This window comes from Mus caroli, unplaced genomic scaffold (genome assembly GCF_978045245.1).
Source record: "Mus caroli unplaced genomic scaffold, Mus_caroli_1 scaffold_13, whole genome shotgun sequence".
NCBI classification, from domain to species: domain Eukaryota; kingdom Metazoa; phylum Chordata; class Mammalia; order Rodentia; family Muridae; genus Mus; species Mus caroli.
The window spans coordinates 42,603,487-42,617,733 of record NW_028227268.1 but is presented as its reverse complement, the minus strand read 5'-3'; the positions used below and the strand labels follow the sequence as shown (position 1 = coordinate 42,617,733).

Below are 14,247 nucleotides of genomic sequence, written 5' to 3'. Positions count from 1 at the left end.
GACAACTTTTAAGAGTCTCCTAATATGAGATCTTGGAATCAAATGGAACTCACCCCATTATGATTTGCAGCAAGTCTACCTGCGAAGTCATTGTGATGACTGAATGTATATAATCTTAAATACATAAATGTTAGTCTTTTTTATATGAAAATAACAAGCTTACCATCTACAGATTCTATAAAAGAATACTACAAAAAGATTATGTGGGTACTCTGATAATATAGTATTCCTTAAAGTAGACTGATTTATAACAAAAACCTTCCTGTGGAAATGCAATTGTTTTAGGACAAATTACTTCTAAATTGACTCTCATAGCCGGGTGTGGTGGTACACGCCTTTAATTCCAGCACTGGGGAGGCAGAGTCAATCGGATTTCTGAGTTCGCAGCCAGCCTGGTCTACAGAGTGAGTTCCAGGATAGCCAGGGCTACACAGAGAAACCCTGTCTGGGGGGGTGGGGGGGATGATGGGTCTGAAAAGATGGCTCAGCCATTAAGAGCACTGACTGCTCTTTCAAAGGTCCTGAGTTTAATTCCCACATGGTGGCTCACAACCATCTGTAATGGGATCTGATGCCCTCTTCTGGTGTGACTGAAGACAGTTACAGTGTACTCACATAAATCTTAAAAGAATAATTTATTTCCATCTTATGTGCATTGGTGTTTTGCCTGCACACATGCCTACATAAAGGTGCATCAAATCTTGGCCTTATAGACTGCTTCCAGCTGCCATGTTACGTGCTGGTATTTGAACCTGGGTCCTGTGGAAGAACAGTCAGTGCCCTCTACTGCTCAGCCCTATCTCCAGCCCTAGCAGAAATACTTTGTATGACAGTGAGGCTTACACACAGCCCTTTGCTATACTAGAGGTCTGGACTGCTGAATGACAGCCCAGCTCAGAAGCAGACAACCTAGAGTGACAACCTAGAAGACTGGCACCTTAGTCCAGAATCCAGTACCCATCATGGTGTGATGCAGCAGATGCCTAACAGCTTGAGTACTTTAGTTTTGGTCTACTGAAGTGTCAGCAAAGCTACACCCAGCAAGAGGAAGCTGCCTCCAGCTCCAGCTGTGGCCCACTGAAGAGTGCCTTTAGGATCCTTTTAGAATCCTCTTTAGGAATAGGCAGGCAGGCCTTCCCTTCCCTCTCTGTTGCAGGACTATCATCAGCTACAAGGTCTAATATGTGGGGGCTGAAGAGACAGCTCAAAGGCTAAGGATGCTGGCTGCACAACCCTTGACTGGAGTGTGGATCTCAGCATCCACATAAGCCCTGTGTGACCTCCTATGCCTGTAACCCCAGGACCATGAGAGATCAGTGGAGCTTCAGGTTCAGGGAGGGAATCTGCCTCAAAGGAACAAGGCAGAGAATGAGTCCATCCAGGGGCTGGAGAGGTGACTCCGTGGTTCAGAGCACTGGCTGCTCTTCCAGAGGACCTGGGTTCAATCACCCACATGGCAGCTCACAACTGTCTTTAACTCCAGTTCCAGGGGATTCAACACTCTCAAACCAATGCAAGAGAGAGCCCATCCAATCTGCTCACATCACAGATTTAGTATGGTCTAGAGCCTTATAATTTAAAGTGTCCATTGACTTACATTTGTATCCATGTAAAGGTGTGTGTGCGTGTATATGCATGTAGAAAAAGGTGGACATTAAGGTGTCTTTCTCAACTATGCCACCTCCTTTTTGAGGTATGATCGCTAGCTGAACCAAGCTTCCTGACTTGGGTTCACTGGCTGTCTGAGGAACTCTAGGGATCCTTTCTGTCTCCACCACTCTTGGCCTTTACAGATGCTGAACATTGAACTCAGCTCCTCATTCTGGAATGGCAAGTAGCCAGGGTGGCTCAGCCTGATTGTGGCTTTTTGAAGATGTGATCAGTCTTGCCTGTTTTCTTCCAGATTTGACTTGCTGTAGTCATGGTAACCATGACCTTAACAGCTTCTCTCTGTGTGTGTGTACAGAGTGAAAGCATGTGTGCTAGCACATCTCTATGTGTGCACATTGAGGTCACAGGACAGCCTCTGTGTCAGCCCCAACATATACCTTGCTAGGGACTTGGTCTTCTTGCTTCTCTGCTGCATACATTGGGCAGGCTGGCCCTGGAGGAGCCCTGGCTAACAACATGTTTGCAGTACAGTTGGCTTTTACATCAGTTTCTGAGATCTGAGTCCTAATAAATCACTGAAGCTCCCATAGCCTGTTTTTGCTTTTGTGTGCATTGGCACCTTTGTGAATGCAGGTACCCACAGAGGCCAGAAGAGGGCACTGGATCTCCGGGAGCTGGAGTTACAGTTCATCTCAGTTAACTGACTTGCCTGAGGGGAACTGTTTTCTATGTATGTATGTATGTATGTATGTATGTATGTATGTATGTATGTATGTATTTTTTTTTTGAGACAGGGTTTCTCTGTGTAGCCCTGGCTGTCCCTCGAACTCAGAAATCTTCCTGCCTCTGCCTTCCAAATGCTGGGATTAAAGGCGTGTGCCACCACTGCCCGGCCCCGCAAGCGCAATTTAAGGTGCTCTTAACTAGAATCAGCTTACTAGTCCCTGTATTTTTTGAGACAGGGCCTCACTGTTTAGCCTGTGTTGGGCAGGAAATTCCAGATTCCCTTCCTTGACCTCCGACTTGCTGAGACTATAGGCACACACCAGCAACCAGCTCCAGTAGCAACCAGCAACCAGTAGCCTGAGCACTGCAGACACCCACTGGGGCCTCATGCTCAATCAACACTGGTGGGAAGTCCCCTGAATTTTACTATTTCCAAACTACTCCGCGGTGCTTTCCAGGGAGCATCTGCTGACGATTTGGGGTTCCTCCTGTTCTCATGTCTGCTCATCTTCAGTTTCCTCTTCCTGTGGAGACACGAAGATCACACAGGTCTTGCAGCAATTGTGGTTCCTCTCTACCAACTTGGATTTGTGACTCACGGGAATCCCCTGCCACAGACTTTCAGTGTCACCTATGTAATTTTACATCTATGTAGTCACTCTATTTCATTTATTTGTGTATATGCACATGTGTAGAGGTCAGAGGACAATTCAGGAGAGTCCATTCTCTCCTCTCACCATGTAGTTCCCATGGATGGAACTTAGGCTGCCGGCAGGCTTAGTGGCGAGTTTTTTCCTTTACCTGTTTTTTTTTTTTTTTTTTCAAGACAGGGTTTCTCTATATAGCCCTGGCTGTACTGGAACTCACTTTGTAGACCAGGCTGGCCTCGAATCAGAAATCCGCCTGCCTCTGCCTCCTGAGTGCTAGGATTAAAGACAAGTGCCACCACTGCCTGGCTTTCCTTTACCTGTTAAACAATCTGGCCGGCCTCTCTTACTCTCCCCTCACGGAGTTGCATTCCAGGCTTGCTCCCTTCTTGTTACTCTCCCAGGAATGTTCCCCAGATTGGCCTTGAACATCCGATCCTCCACCTTCATCTACCTGAGTGCTGGGATTACAGACTTGTTCCTGTCATTCTGGTTCATGAAGTACTGGGAATCAAACCCAGGGCTTCATGGATGCCAGGCAAACACTCTAGCAATCAAGCTACACCCCACACCTTAGTTCCTCATCCTCCTCATGCTCCTGGAACTCTGTTTGTAGATCAGGTTGGCCTCAAACTCAGAGATCCGCCAGTCCATGCCTCTCCAATGCTAGGATCAAAGCTGTGCACCACTGCACCTGGCTAGCTCTTCTTACTATGTGAGATTCTGAGATATCAAAAACTCCAAGTAATCACTACAAACTCCCTAAAGTCCATATCTAGAACATTTTAGCTAGGCAAATGAAAATACCAAGATCTGTAAAGACAAACTCATTAAGTATAAAGAGCTGAATACACAGAGAATGAAGACAGGGGCACATTCACAGGAAAACCTCTCATTCACACAGAACGACAAAGAGAAACAGGAAGCCCAGAGAAGAGAGCAGATTTTTTTTTTTTTTTTTGGTTTTTCGAGACAGGATTTCTCTGTGTAGCCCTGGCTGTCCTGGAACTCACTTTGTAGACCAGGCTGGCCTCGAATTCAGAAATCCACCTGCCTCTGCCTCCCGAGTGCTGGGATTAAAGGCGTGCGCCACCACACCCGGCTTAACAGGAATGTCGTCTAAGTTCTAATTCTGGTGGCAGTGCACCCACCACACTTGGCCCAGAGTTTGTCAAACTAACTGCATTTTGCTGATGCCCTCCTTAAAGAAGTACAACTACAATGTAAATAAGCATCGCGTCTCACTTCAGTGAGAACGGACTGGACTATGACTGCTCCAGTGTGAAGCCATCAGTCAACCAGGTTATAAAGCCAGCTTGATCCTCTCTGGGGACAATTTCCATCAATTCACAGAGACCCTCGAAGAGGGAATCACAACTGAGGAACTGTCTTGATCCTGACAAATGTAGGAGGGCTCAGCCCACTGTGAGCTGTGAGATCCTTGGGGGTGTCCCTGGCTGTATAAGAAAGGTGGCTAGCCGGGCGTGGTGGCGCACGCCTTTGATCCCAGCACTCAGGAGACAAAGGCAGGCAGATTTCTGAGTTCGAGGCCAGCCTGGTCTACAAAGTGAGACTGTGTGCTCCAGACACAGTCGCTCATTACAATTGTCTGCTACCATTCAGCTCCTTTCTATCTTTTGTGGTTGAGACATAGCTTCAAACTACAGCTGCCCTTAAACCCTCAGAAACCTTCCTGCCTCAGCCTCTAAAATCACAGGTGTTCTTTACAACACCTAGCTAAAGAATTTTTCATTCTGTCCAGCAGTGGTGGTGCACGCCTTTGATCCCAGCACTTGGGAGGCAGAGGCAGGCGGATTTCTGAGTTTGAGGCCAGCCTGGTCTTCAAAGTGAGTTCCAGGACAAGCAGAGCTACACAGCAAAACCCTGTCTCAAAAAACAAACAAAAAAACCCCAAAAAAACAAAACAAAAAAAAATTTTTTTTTCATTCTAAGTTAGTTTTGCATACAGGCAATAAGTTTAAATTTAAGATGCAATTGTTTCTCAGGAGGCAGAGGCAGGCAGATTTCTGAGTTCGAGGTCAGCCTGGTCTACAAAGTGAGTTCCAGGACAGCCACGGCTATACAGAGAAACCCTGTCTCAAAAAACCAAAAGAAAAAAAAAAAAAGATGCAATTGTTTTTAGAAAGTAAAAAACCGGGGGTGGGGGCCCTCACACCTTTAATTCCAGCACTCTGGAGGCAGAGGCATGCAGTTCTCTGCGTTCCAGGCTAAGCCTGGTCTATGGAGACAGTTGTAGGACAGCTAGGACTACATAGAGAAATGTGGAGAGCCATGCCGAGAGCAATAGCCATTATAAGATGCCTAACTAGTAAACAAGCCTTGTACGCAGGTGCGAGAGGGAACTCACGCCTAGTCACTGCCCATCTTGGGGCGTAGTAATGGGGTGATGGGTGAGCAACAAATCAGGAGCTGACATGCCACATCAGGTGCTGAAACGCCATGGCTGAGGGCTATATAAGCGACCCCATTTTCTGGGGTCGGGGTCTTCCCTCCTGAAGAAGCAGTAAAGCTTTTGCTGCAGAAGATTCCGGTTGTCTGAGTGTGTTCTTGCCTGTGAGAACAATAGCTCGGGACAAGTGGTGCTGAGGAACCCAGGAACTTTATACCATAACACCAGCGCAAGGGAGATCCCCCATTCGCGGGGGCAGAATCAGAACTGCGGGACATTAAGGCTCTGTAAGGTACATACAGTCTTGAAATTTCTCCAGAGTTAGACGCCCTTTTGATTGTTTTCACAGCGATTATTCCTTCCCTTTCGGTTTCGTTTTGCTTCCACCGCTGGAACTGCTGACTGGTTCTCAGGCGCAGTCAGGCCTGGACAGCAACCATTATTGCTGACTGGTTCTCAGTCATGGTCAGTCCAAACTTCTGTTAGTACCAAGTTAAAGGGAGGGCTGATGACTTTGAATCAGCGCCTTGACCTGGCGGAGGAACAGATAGGCGTCCTATACCAGTTGGCTCAGTTGGGTTGTGAAAGAAAATTGGGCGCTCTGTGTATTACCAGTGTACAATATGAAAATTTTACTCATACAGCTAATCTGTCTAGACAGCTTTCCTTGTATCTTGCAGGAAATTGGTCCTAAGGATTCAATGAGACTCTTGAGGCCCTGAGGGTGGCAGTTTTAAAGATCAACTCAACGTGAGTGGATTGTCATTGACAGAGGGCCTCTCCTCCTGGATTTCATCTGCATTTTCTTATTTTAAGGAATGGATGGGGGTAGGTCTATTTGGTGTCGCCACCTGCTGTGGACTTGTGTTCATGCTCTGGTTGGTTTGCAAGCTCAGAACCCAACAAACACGTGACAAGGTCGTGATAGCTCAAGCACTTGCTGCCATTGAACAAGGGGCCTCCCCTGAAATTTGGCTATCTATGCTCAAGAATTAGTTGACATTGGTGGCTGGCCTCTTTTGTAGAGTTCGCCCTAGGTCATTTAGTAGTTAATGTCACATAGCACTGCGGTATCCAGGGACAGGCAACTTTCCTCATGCACAGATCAACCTAAGACACAGGGCCGGTGGCGATAGGGTTACCCTATGAAAGGCCTAAGACTGGAGCCATAGCGGATGGGCATAATTACACAGACCTAGTCCAGCCTCATTTTAATAAAATAAAAAGGGGGAGATGTGGAGAGCCGTGCCAGAGGTAACTGCGGGCAACTGATTGGTCATTTCTTTTCCATTGACAAAGACTGCACCTAAAACATTAATGTGCAATCGCCATTATATAAAGAGAGAGATGAAGATGTGTGGAGAAAATGCTTCATCTCCATGTATATATTATAACATGTATTATTTACATATTTATATATATAATGTGTATTATGTATATATTTATATAACATATATTACTTAGATATTATAACATGTATTATCCATGTGTTATGTGTAAGGCACCATGCTGGGTGTGAGATGAGATACAGGATGTAAACAACAGATAAGCAGCCTTTTCAAGTTATAATAACAGCTGAGAAAGATGCCTGGAGCCAGAAAAAAACTTTTCTTTTCTTTTTTCTTTTATTTTGTTTTTTTTCGAGACAGGGTTTCTCTGTGTAGCCCTGGTGTCCTGGAACTCACTCTGTAGACCAGGCTGGCCTCGAACTCAGAAATCCGCCTGCCTCTGCCTCCCAAGTGCTGGCTTTTATTTTCTATTAAATTTCTAATGAAAAGTATATTAAGATTGGATTCATTATACTCACAAAAAACCACAAAATACATTGTTAATTTTTCATTTTTTATTTTTGTTTCAGAAGGCTGGATACGGCACTCTAGAACCTCTAACATGAAAAGGGCACTTACTTATACATAAAACGGGAAGAAAGGTCATGATTGTCCAAAGGGAACATGAATCCCCAAATAAATTATCTTACAAAAATACCACACTTGCTTTTCCACTTTTTTTTTTTACTATTGATAAAAAACAAACAAAAATTCACATTAAAAATTATCTGTATGCTGGTATAACAAGACCACGATTTTTTACATATTAAGTAAGTCAAATAAATATTTTACAGAAATTTAAGTTTAAAAAAAAATAGGTCAAGTATTTATCCTTTATTTCTTTGGTCCACTAAAAGACCAGTTCTCAACCTGCCATTACATTGACTATATAACACTGCACACAGCCCGTGTGCACGGCTGAGGAAGGATGCACATGGGGCCTGCTGTGCACACGTGACCTGCTACACTGCTGTGTTCTTCCAAAAGAAGCTTCACCTTGAGGAATGCAGACCTCTGCCCTCTCTGTGTCACACTCCAGTAAAGAGAAAAGATGCTAACACTGGCTATCACAGATGCTGGCTCAGACCCAGACACTCACGGAGGGGGCGTGGAGAGGGGCGAACACTCTGGACTGGACAAGCACTGAGGAACCTCTTGTTGTCTTCTGTTGTTTTCTTCTGGCTTTCAATTTTGATAAGACTTACTAATGTGACATTTTCTGTTCTAACAACCAACTTCAGGAAGAACAGTGGAAACAAGTATGCAGACTTTTAAAGCTAGTTTGATATTTGTACTTAAAAACATAAACTGAGCTATGGTTTTGTCCACATCACTCAGCTCACTTCTTACTGAAACCTTACAAGGTGAACCCAGAAACATTTTTCATTTCCGGTGGACAGAGAGGTAAGCTCACCTTTTCAAAGTCAGAGACAACTAAACTGAGGACAGAAACAGCAAACACTCACATCAAAGCCAAGCCCTTCAAATGCTAAAATACCAGCACTTTCCATCCGGGGTAGAAAAACGAGCATCCAAAGTAAAGAGGGCCACAGGCCTGCTCGAGCAGCCAGTCAAACACCACCTCCCGGTTATTGGAGCTGATGGTCACTCGGAGCTTGGCGTTCCCACCTTCATGGCTGTTAGAAGTTCCTAGAGTCACAGCTTCGATATCAAATGTGACAGTGGAGCCAGAGGTAACTGCGGGCAACTGATTGGTCATTTCTTTTCCATTGACAAAGACTGCACCTAAAACATTAAAGTCAGTCACCTGAGCAATGCCTGAGAGAATTAAGACAGCGTCTAGATTATTGAAGAGCCGCCTCCTTAGTTCAGAAAAAGGAAGGCTCCAGAAAACTGGGTATTGACAATGGATTTAAAGAGATCAACACCCCCATTCCCACAAGGGAAGCAAAAATCAGGACTTCAGACTTCTGGTGTGAGTTTCCACAGGAACAGCATGGAACGGAACACGATCTCTGCCTCTCAGCCCTCAACAGCAACACTGTTTCCTGTGTAACATACAGGAATCCTGCTCTATTTAATGTTTTATTTCGTGCCACAAAAAAAAAAAAAACTGTTGACTTAGGAGTGATTTATTTATTTTATTCCCCCAAAGATGGAGGGAAAAAGAATCCCAGAGTGGCCTCAAACTCCCAAGTCATAGGATTAGAGGTGTACGCCAGTCCTGTCTGGATTTGGGAAGTAATTTTGAAAGCATAAACACTATGGAATATGGAGCTAAAACACATAAATGACTCTATGTGTGCAATGTGGGTGGGTGTAAATGTGGCATGTGCATGCTGTGGCATGCGTGTGGAAGCCCAAGGACAGCTCTATGGAGTTGGTTCCCTTGTCTCACCTTGATGTGGGTTCCAGGTTGTGGGATCTGCACGGCAAGTACTTAAGCCTGCTAAGCCAGTTACAGCCCTAAGTAGTCTGTGTGTGGTTTTTCTTTTCATAGCTGGGCAGGACTAGTGGTTGCTTCCCCCCTTTGAGGGCTCAAATGGCACCCTCTGGTACCAGTACTTGGATGTTAAGGAGGAGGCTTTCCCGTCAGCTCCTGCACAGCCATGTTTGTCTTACCATTCGTGCTGATACACACAGCTTGGTCCCTCTGCAGAGATTCGTAGCCATTCTGCTTTTCTGCACATACTCCTATACTGTCTCTTCGGTCTGGCTGTCCCACAGTTTCAACTCTGTAATTGAAGTAAAAAGGTCATCTCATTTTTTTCTCTTTTTAAATGTAACATGGGGGGGCTGGCGAGATGGCTCAGTGGGTAAGAGCACCCGACTGCTCTTCCAGAGGTCCAGAGTTCAAATCCCAGCAACCACATGGTGGCTCACAACCATCCGTAAAGAGATCTGGCGCCCTCTTCTGGAGTATCTGAGGACAGCTACAGTGTACTTACATATAATAAATAAATAAATCTTTAAAAATAAATAAATAAATAAATAAATAAATAAATAAATAAATAAATAAATAAATAAATGTAACATGGGATGGGCAAGATGGTTCAGTGGTTAGGAGTACATGCTGCTCTTTCAGGGCACAGTCTCTGCTACTTTGTGGGTTTTTTCCCCCACCCTTTACCTATCCCTCCTGCAACACCCCCCTGTGTGTGTGTGTGTGTGTGTGTGTGTGTGTGTGTGTGTGTGTGAGACTGTCTGACCTGAAAACTTCCAGGGCTTCTACTGTCTCCCCCTCCCATCTCCTCATAGGGACACTGGGTGAGCCAGCTACTTTTTTTTTTTTTTTAATTTATTTTATTTGAATACGTTGTTGCTATCTTCTGACACACCAGAAGAGGGTTTCAGATCCCATAACAGATGGTTGTGAGTCACCATGTGGCTCTTAAGCACTGAGCCATCTCTCCAGCCCGTGCCGGCTACTTTTATGTCAACTTGATAGGAGCTAGAGTTACCTAAAAGGAGGGAACCTCAATTTGAGAAAATGCCTCCATGAGATCTGCCTGCAGGGTATTTCTTTAATTAGTGGGTGATGCCATACTCAGCTTCACTTCTGTAAGAAGCAGGCTGAGCAAGTGAGTAAAGCAGCCCCGTCCATGGCTTCTGCCCCCAGGTTCCTGCCCTGTTTGAGTCCCTGCCCTCACTGCTTTTGATGGTGAAAGGCTACAAGGAACTGTGAGTGAAATAAACCCGCTCCTCCCCAAGTTGCTTTTAGTCATCATAGCACAGTCACTCTAACTAAGACATTGGGATCACAGAGACTCATATGGCATGTCTGGTTCTCATGTGTATCCTGGGCATTCAAACTGAGGTTTTTTTTTTTTGGGGGGGGGGGTTTCGAGACAGGGTTTCTCTGTGTGGTCCTGGCTGGCCTCTTTGAACCTTGTCTGCTCCTCCCTATGCTGTGTGGAGAGACTGCATTGTCCCAGGGAGAGTGCAGCTGGGCTAGGGCTCTGTGGTTTTGCTACCAGGGAACCCCTAGAGGTGCAGCAGCCCTGTGAAACAGGCTCATATTACAGATATGGGTAATGTCACCCAGAGGAATTCTCTCTGACACACTCTTATTATAGTGTGGGGGAGATAAGCTGAGAACTTGCCAGGAGTCGCTCCCTGGCTTTTAATTTGTTTGCATGGGTAGGATTACATGAAGTCACTGGACATTCCTGCCTTGGGTATTCATGCACAGTCCTGGTTATGACAGAATTAATAGGCTTTTTTCTCTGTGTTTCTCTTTTTTAAAAAAAGATTTATTTATTTTATTTATATGAGTACACTGTTGCTGTCTTCAGACACACCAGAAGAGGGCATTGGATCCCACCCATTACAGATGGTTGTGAGCCACCATGTGGTTGCTGGGACTTGAACTCAGGACCTCTGGAAGAACAATCATTGCTCTCAACCACTGAGCCATCTCTGCAGCCCCTTCTCTGTGTTTCTTAATATCACTTTTCTAAAATGTAAAGTCAGTACTCTTGATTGACTGCAGTGGTTGTTTGATTCTGTGTAAACTACATCATGGCATTAGTCTCTTCTCCCACTGTGGGTATACAGCATTGGGTATCATAGAGAATCTGGGTTTAAGAAAAAGAAGGCTGGGCGTGGTGGCACACGCCTTTAATCCCAGCACTTGGGAGGCAGAGGCAGGCGGATTTCTGAGTTCGAGGCCAGCCTGGTCTACAAAGTGAGTGCCAGGACAGTCAGGGCTACACAGAGAAACCCTGTCTCGAAAAACCAAAAAAAAAAAAAAGAGTCCAAGGCCAGCATGGGCTACATAACAAGGCTGTCTCAGAAACAAACAAACAAAAAACTCAAAAAAACAAAAACAAAAAAACCCCAAGGAATTGAGAGAAGGCTCAGTGGGTAAAAAGCTTGTTACAACTCTGACAATGTGAGCTTGACCCACAGAACTCACCTGTGGAAGCTGAGAACACACTCTTGAAAGTCATCCGACCTTCCCATGCATGCATGCTGAGTGCACCTACACTCATGGTAAGGCACACATACAAATCAAAATACGCATATGTGTATACACACATATGCAATAATAATAATAATAAAAATAATAAATAAAGCAAACCAGGTATGGTGATACATGTAATCTTGGCACCAAGAAGGCAAAAATAGGATTGCTGAAAATTTGAAGCCAGCCTGGGATACACAGTGAATTCCACCCAGACTAGCCTAGGCTATAAATTAAGACCCTTATTGTGGGATGCTGGGGATGGGGAATGGAGGAGGTACCAAAGCAAGCACTGAAGCAAATTCACATATCTCACAGCTATTAACCTCTGGGGGTGGTAGTACTGCCATGATACTAGCACCCAGGCACAGGGAAAAGAGGGTGCTGCAAGTTCTAGATCGGGATGGGCACATATTAAATTCTTATTTAGCTGACTTCAGACACACCAGAAGAGGGAATCAGATCCCATTACAGATGGTTGTAAGCCACCATGTGATTGCTGGGATTTGAACTAGGGACCTTCGGAAGAGCAGTCAGTGCTCTTAACCACTGAGCCATCTCTCCAGCCCACATATTAAATTCTTAGCCAACCAGAATACCACAGTGAGAACCTGTTTCAAAACACAAGTGAACGACTGACTGTCTGTTTGTTTAAGTTTCGACTGGTGGAGTGCCCAGCCCACTGTGAGATGTACCACTCCTTAGCAGGTGGGTGTGGGGTATACAAGACAGGTAGCTAAGCAGGCCAGAGGAAGACAGTTAGTAGCCTTCCTCTATCTTTTCTGCTTCAGTTCCCGACTCCAGGGTTCCTCTCACCTCCTGCCCTGGCTTCCCTCGGTGAGGGACTGTGACCTGTAAGATGCAATACATCCTTCTTCCCAGGATGCTTTTAGTCAGTGTTTTATCCCCTCACCAGAAGGCAAGCTGACAGTAGGATGAGCAGACGGCAGTGAGCACAGGACCTGCGGTAACTACACTTCTAACATTTGAAGCCTGACACACGATCCCTGGGTGCTTCTGTTTCTTAACTTAAAAAAGGAAGCTGCTTAAAAAAACAGGCGATGGGGCTCGGTTTGGTAGCTCAGCATAAAAGGAGAATGCTGCATGCTCACAGGCTCTGCAGTACGGAGGCGGAGGCAAGGGGATCAGCAGTTTAAGGTCATTCTCAGCTTTATAGTGAGTTTGAGGCCAGCCTGGGATACACTAGACCCCATCTCAAAACAAACTAAAAAATAGATGACAGAAAAGAGGTTACCATACAGGGGCTGGAGAGACGGCTCAGGGGTAAGAGCATGTACTGTTGTTGCCTGTAATTGCAGCCCCTGGGGATCAACTGGCCTCTGAGGGCACCCGCACTCACATGGCAGATGCACACAGACACATATAACTAAAACGTAAATTGATGATGCCAGGAAAAGTTAAAAGCAGGCAAAGAAAACAGGAATGTTCAGCCAGGAGATGGGAGAGGCACGGAGAAGTGCCGTCAGCAGACTCAGGCACCATGGCAGAGAGGCTAAGCATTCAGCCAGAAACAAGGCCTCATTGCTTCAGAGGCTCTACCAAGCATGTCCAAGCCATGCCCACAGTCATGCAGCCAAGGGTAATTATGAATTTATCCCCAACACAGAATTGCATACTTATTTAAAATATTTAGACTTAAAAAAAAAAAAAAACCTGGTACTCCCCACCCTCCTATAATGGCACTGCTCAGTCCTTAAGTGCACATTTTCTAGATGACAACACTAAGTCACGATGCCAAAAGGTTGGCCATACCTGCAAGTCATCCAGAAGCCACAGCAAAGACAAGCTGGCTAAACAAGAGGCGTGCCTGGGAGTGTACAGCACCCTCCTAAAGAGCAGGTCCTTCAGAAGCCCCTCATTCAGCCACACTCAGCTGCCCCGCCCCCATTCACCTCCTGGTTTACCTGCCGCTGCTTTTGAACACGGGTAGAAAACTCTTAATTCACATTCAATGACAACCATGCAAAGTCTGCCTGAGACTGAGCAGAATGGAGTCTCGTTAATCACCCTGCCCAGAGTGGCCCAAGTGCGGCTTCTCTGGGGAAGACAGAGTTTGATTAAGCCTGCTGTCAGACCCGTCAGCAGACGGTAGGCAGTGAGATCCCATCAGTCTGTATCACTGACAAGTATGGAAGCCATCAATCAAATATTCCTTTATATCCACAGAGGGAATTGAAACCATAAGACAGCATTAGGATCACGAAATACAGAGAGGAAAAGATACTAAAATCGGAAAGGGAAGGGGGCAGCCCTGTGGAGGAACAAATGCTTTACATGCCCCAGGCCTGACTGTGCAGCTACAGCACCAACACCAGCGGGACTGCAGCCTTCACACCTCCTTCCTCACAGAAAAGACAACAGAGACAGACGAAATGGCCAGTGGCTAAGACGGCCCTGGGTGTGGTAATTAATGCACAGCTATCCCACTCAGTAGGCTGAGGCAGTCATAACCACTGGATTCTGGAGACAGGCTCCCCGGACTTCAGTTTCAGCTTTGGTACTTACTAGCCGTGAGACACTGAATAATAAACTTCTTTGTGCCTCAATTTTCTCCCTTCTAAAATGGTCAACTACATT

At 45.6% G+C, this 14,247-nt stretch overlaps 1 protein-coding gene across 2 annotated transcripts in view; it reads right to left on the bottom strand.

The window, feature by feature from the left end:
• Positions 1-7,219: 7,219 nt before the first annotated feature.
• Positions 7,220-14,247, bottom strand: part of Crlf3 (cytokine receptor like factor 3) — a 32,632-nt gene continuing 25,604 nt past the window's right edge. Inside the window, exons 7-8 of one of the 2 annotated variants that reach the window (XM_021176551.3) lie at positions 9,306-9,418; positions 7,220-8,468 (exon numbers count right to left, since the gene is read on the bottom strand). In XM_021176551.3, the coding sequence (XP_021032210.1) occupies positions 8,212-8,468; positions 9,306-9,418 (370 nt within the window). In that variant the 3' untranslated portion in view covers positions 7,220-8,211. The remainder of the gene's footprint in view (positions 8,469-9,305; positions 9,419-14,247) is intronic. The other variant, XM_021176552.2, reaches the window with a different exon arrangement.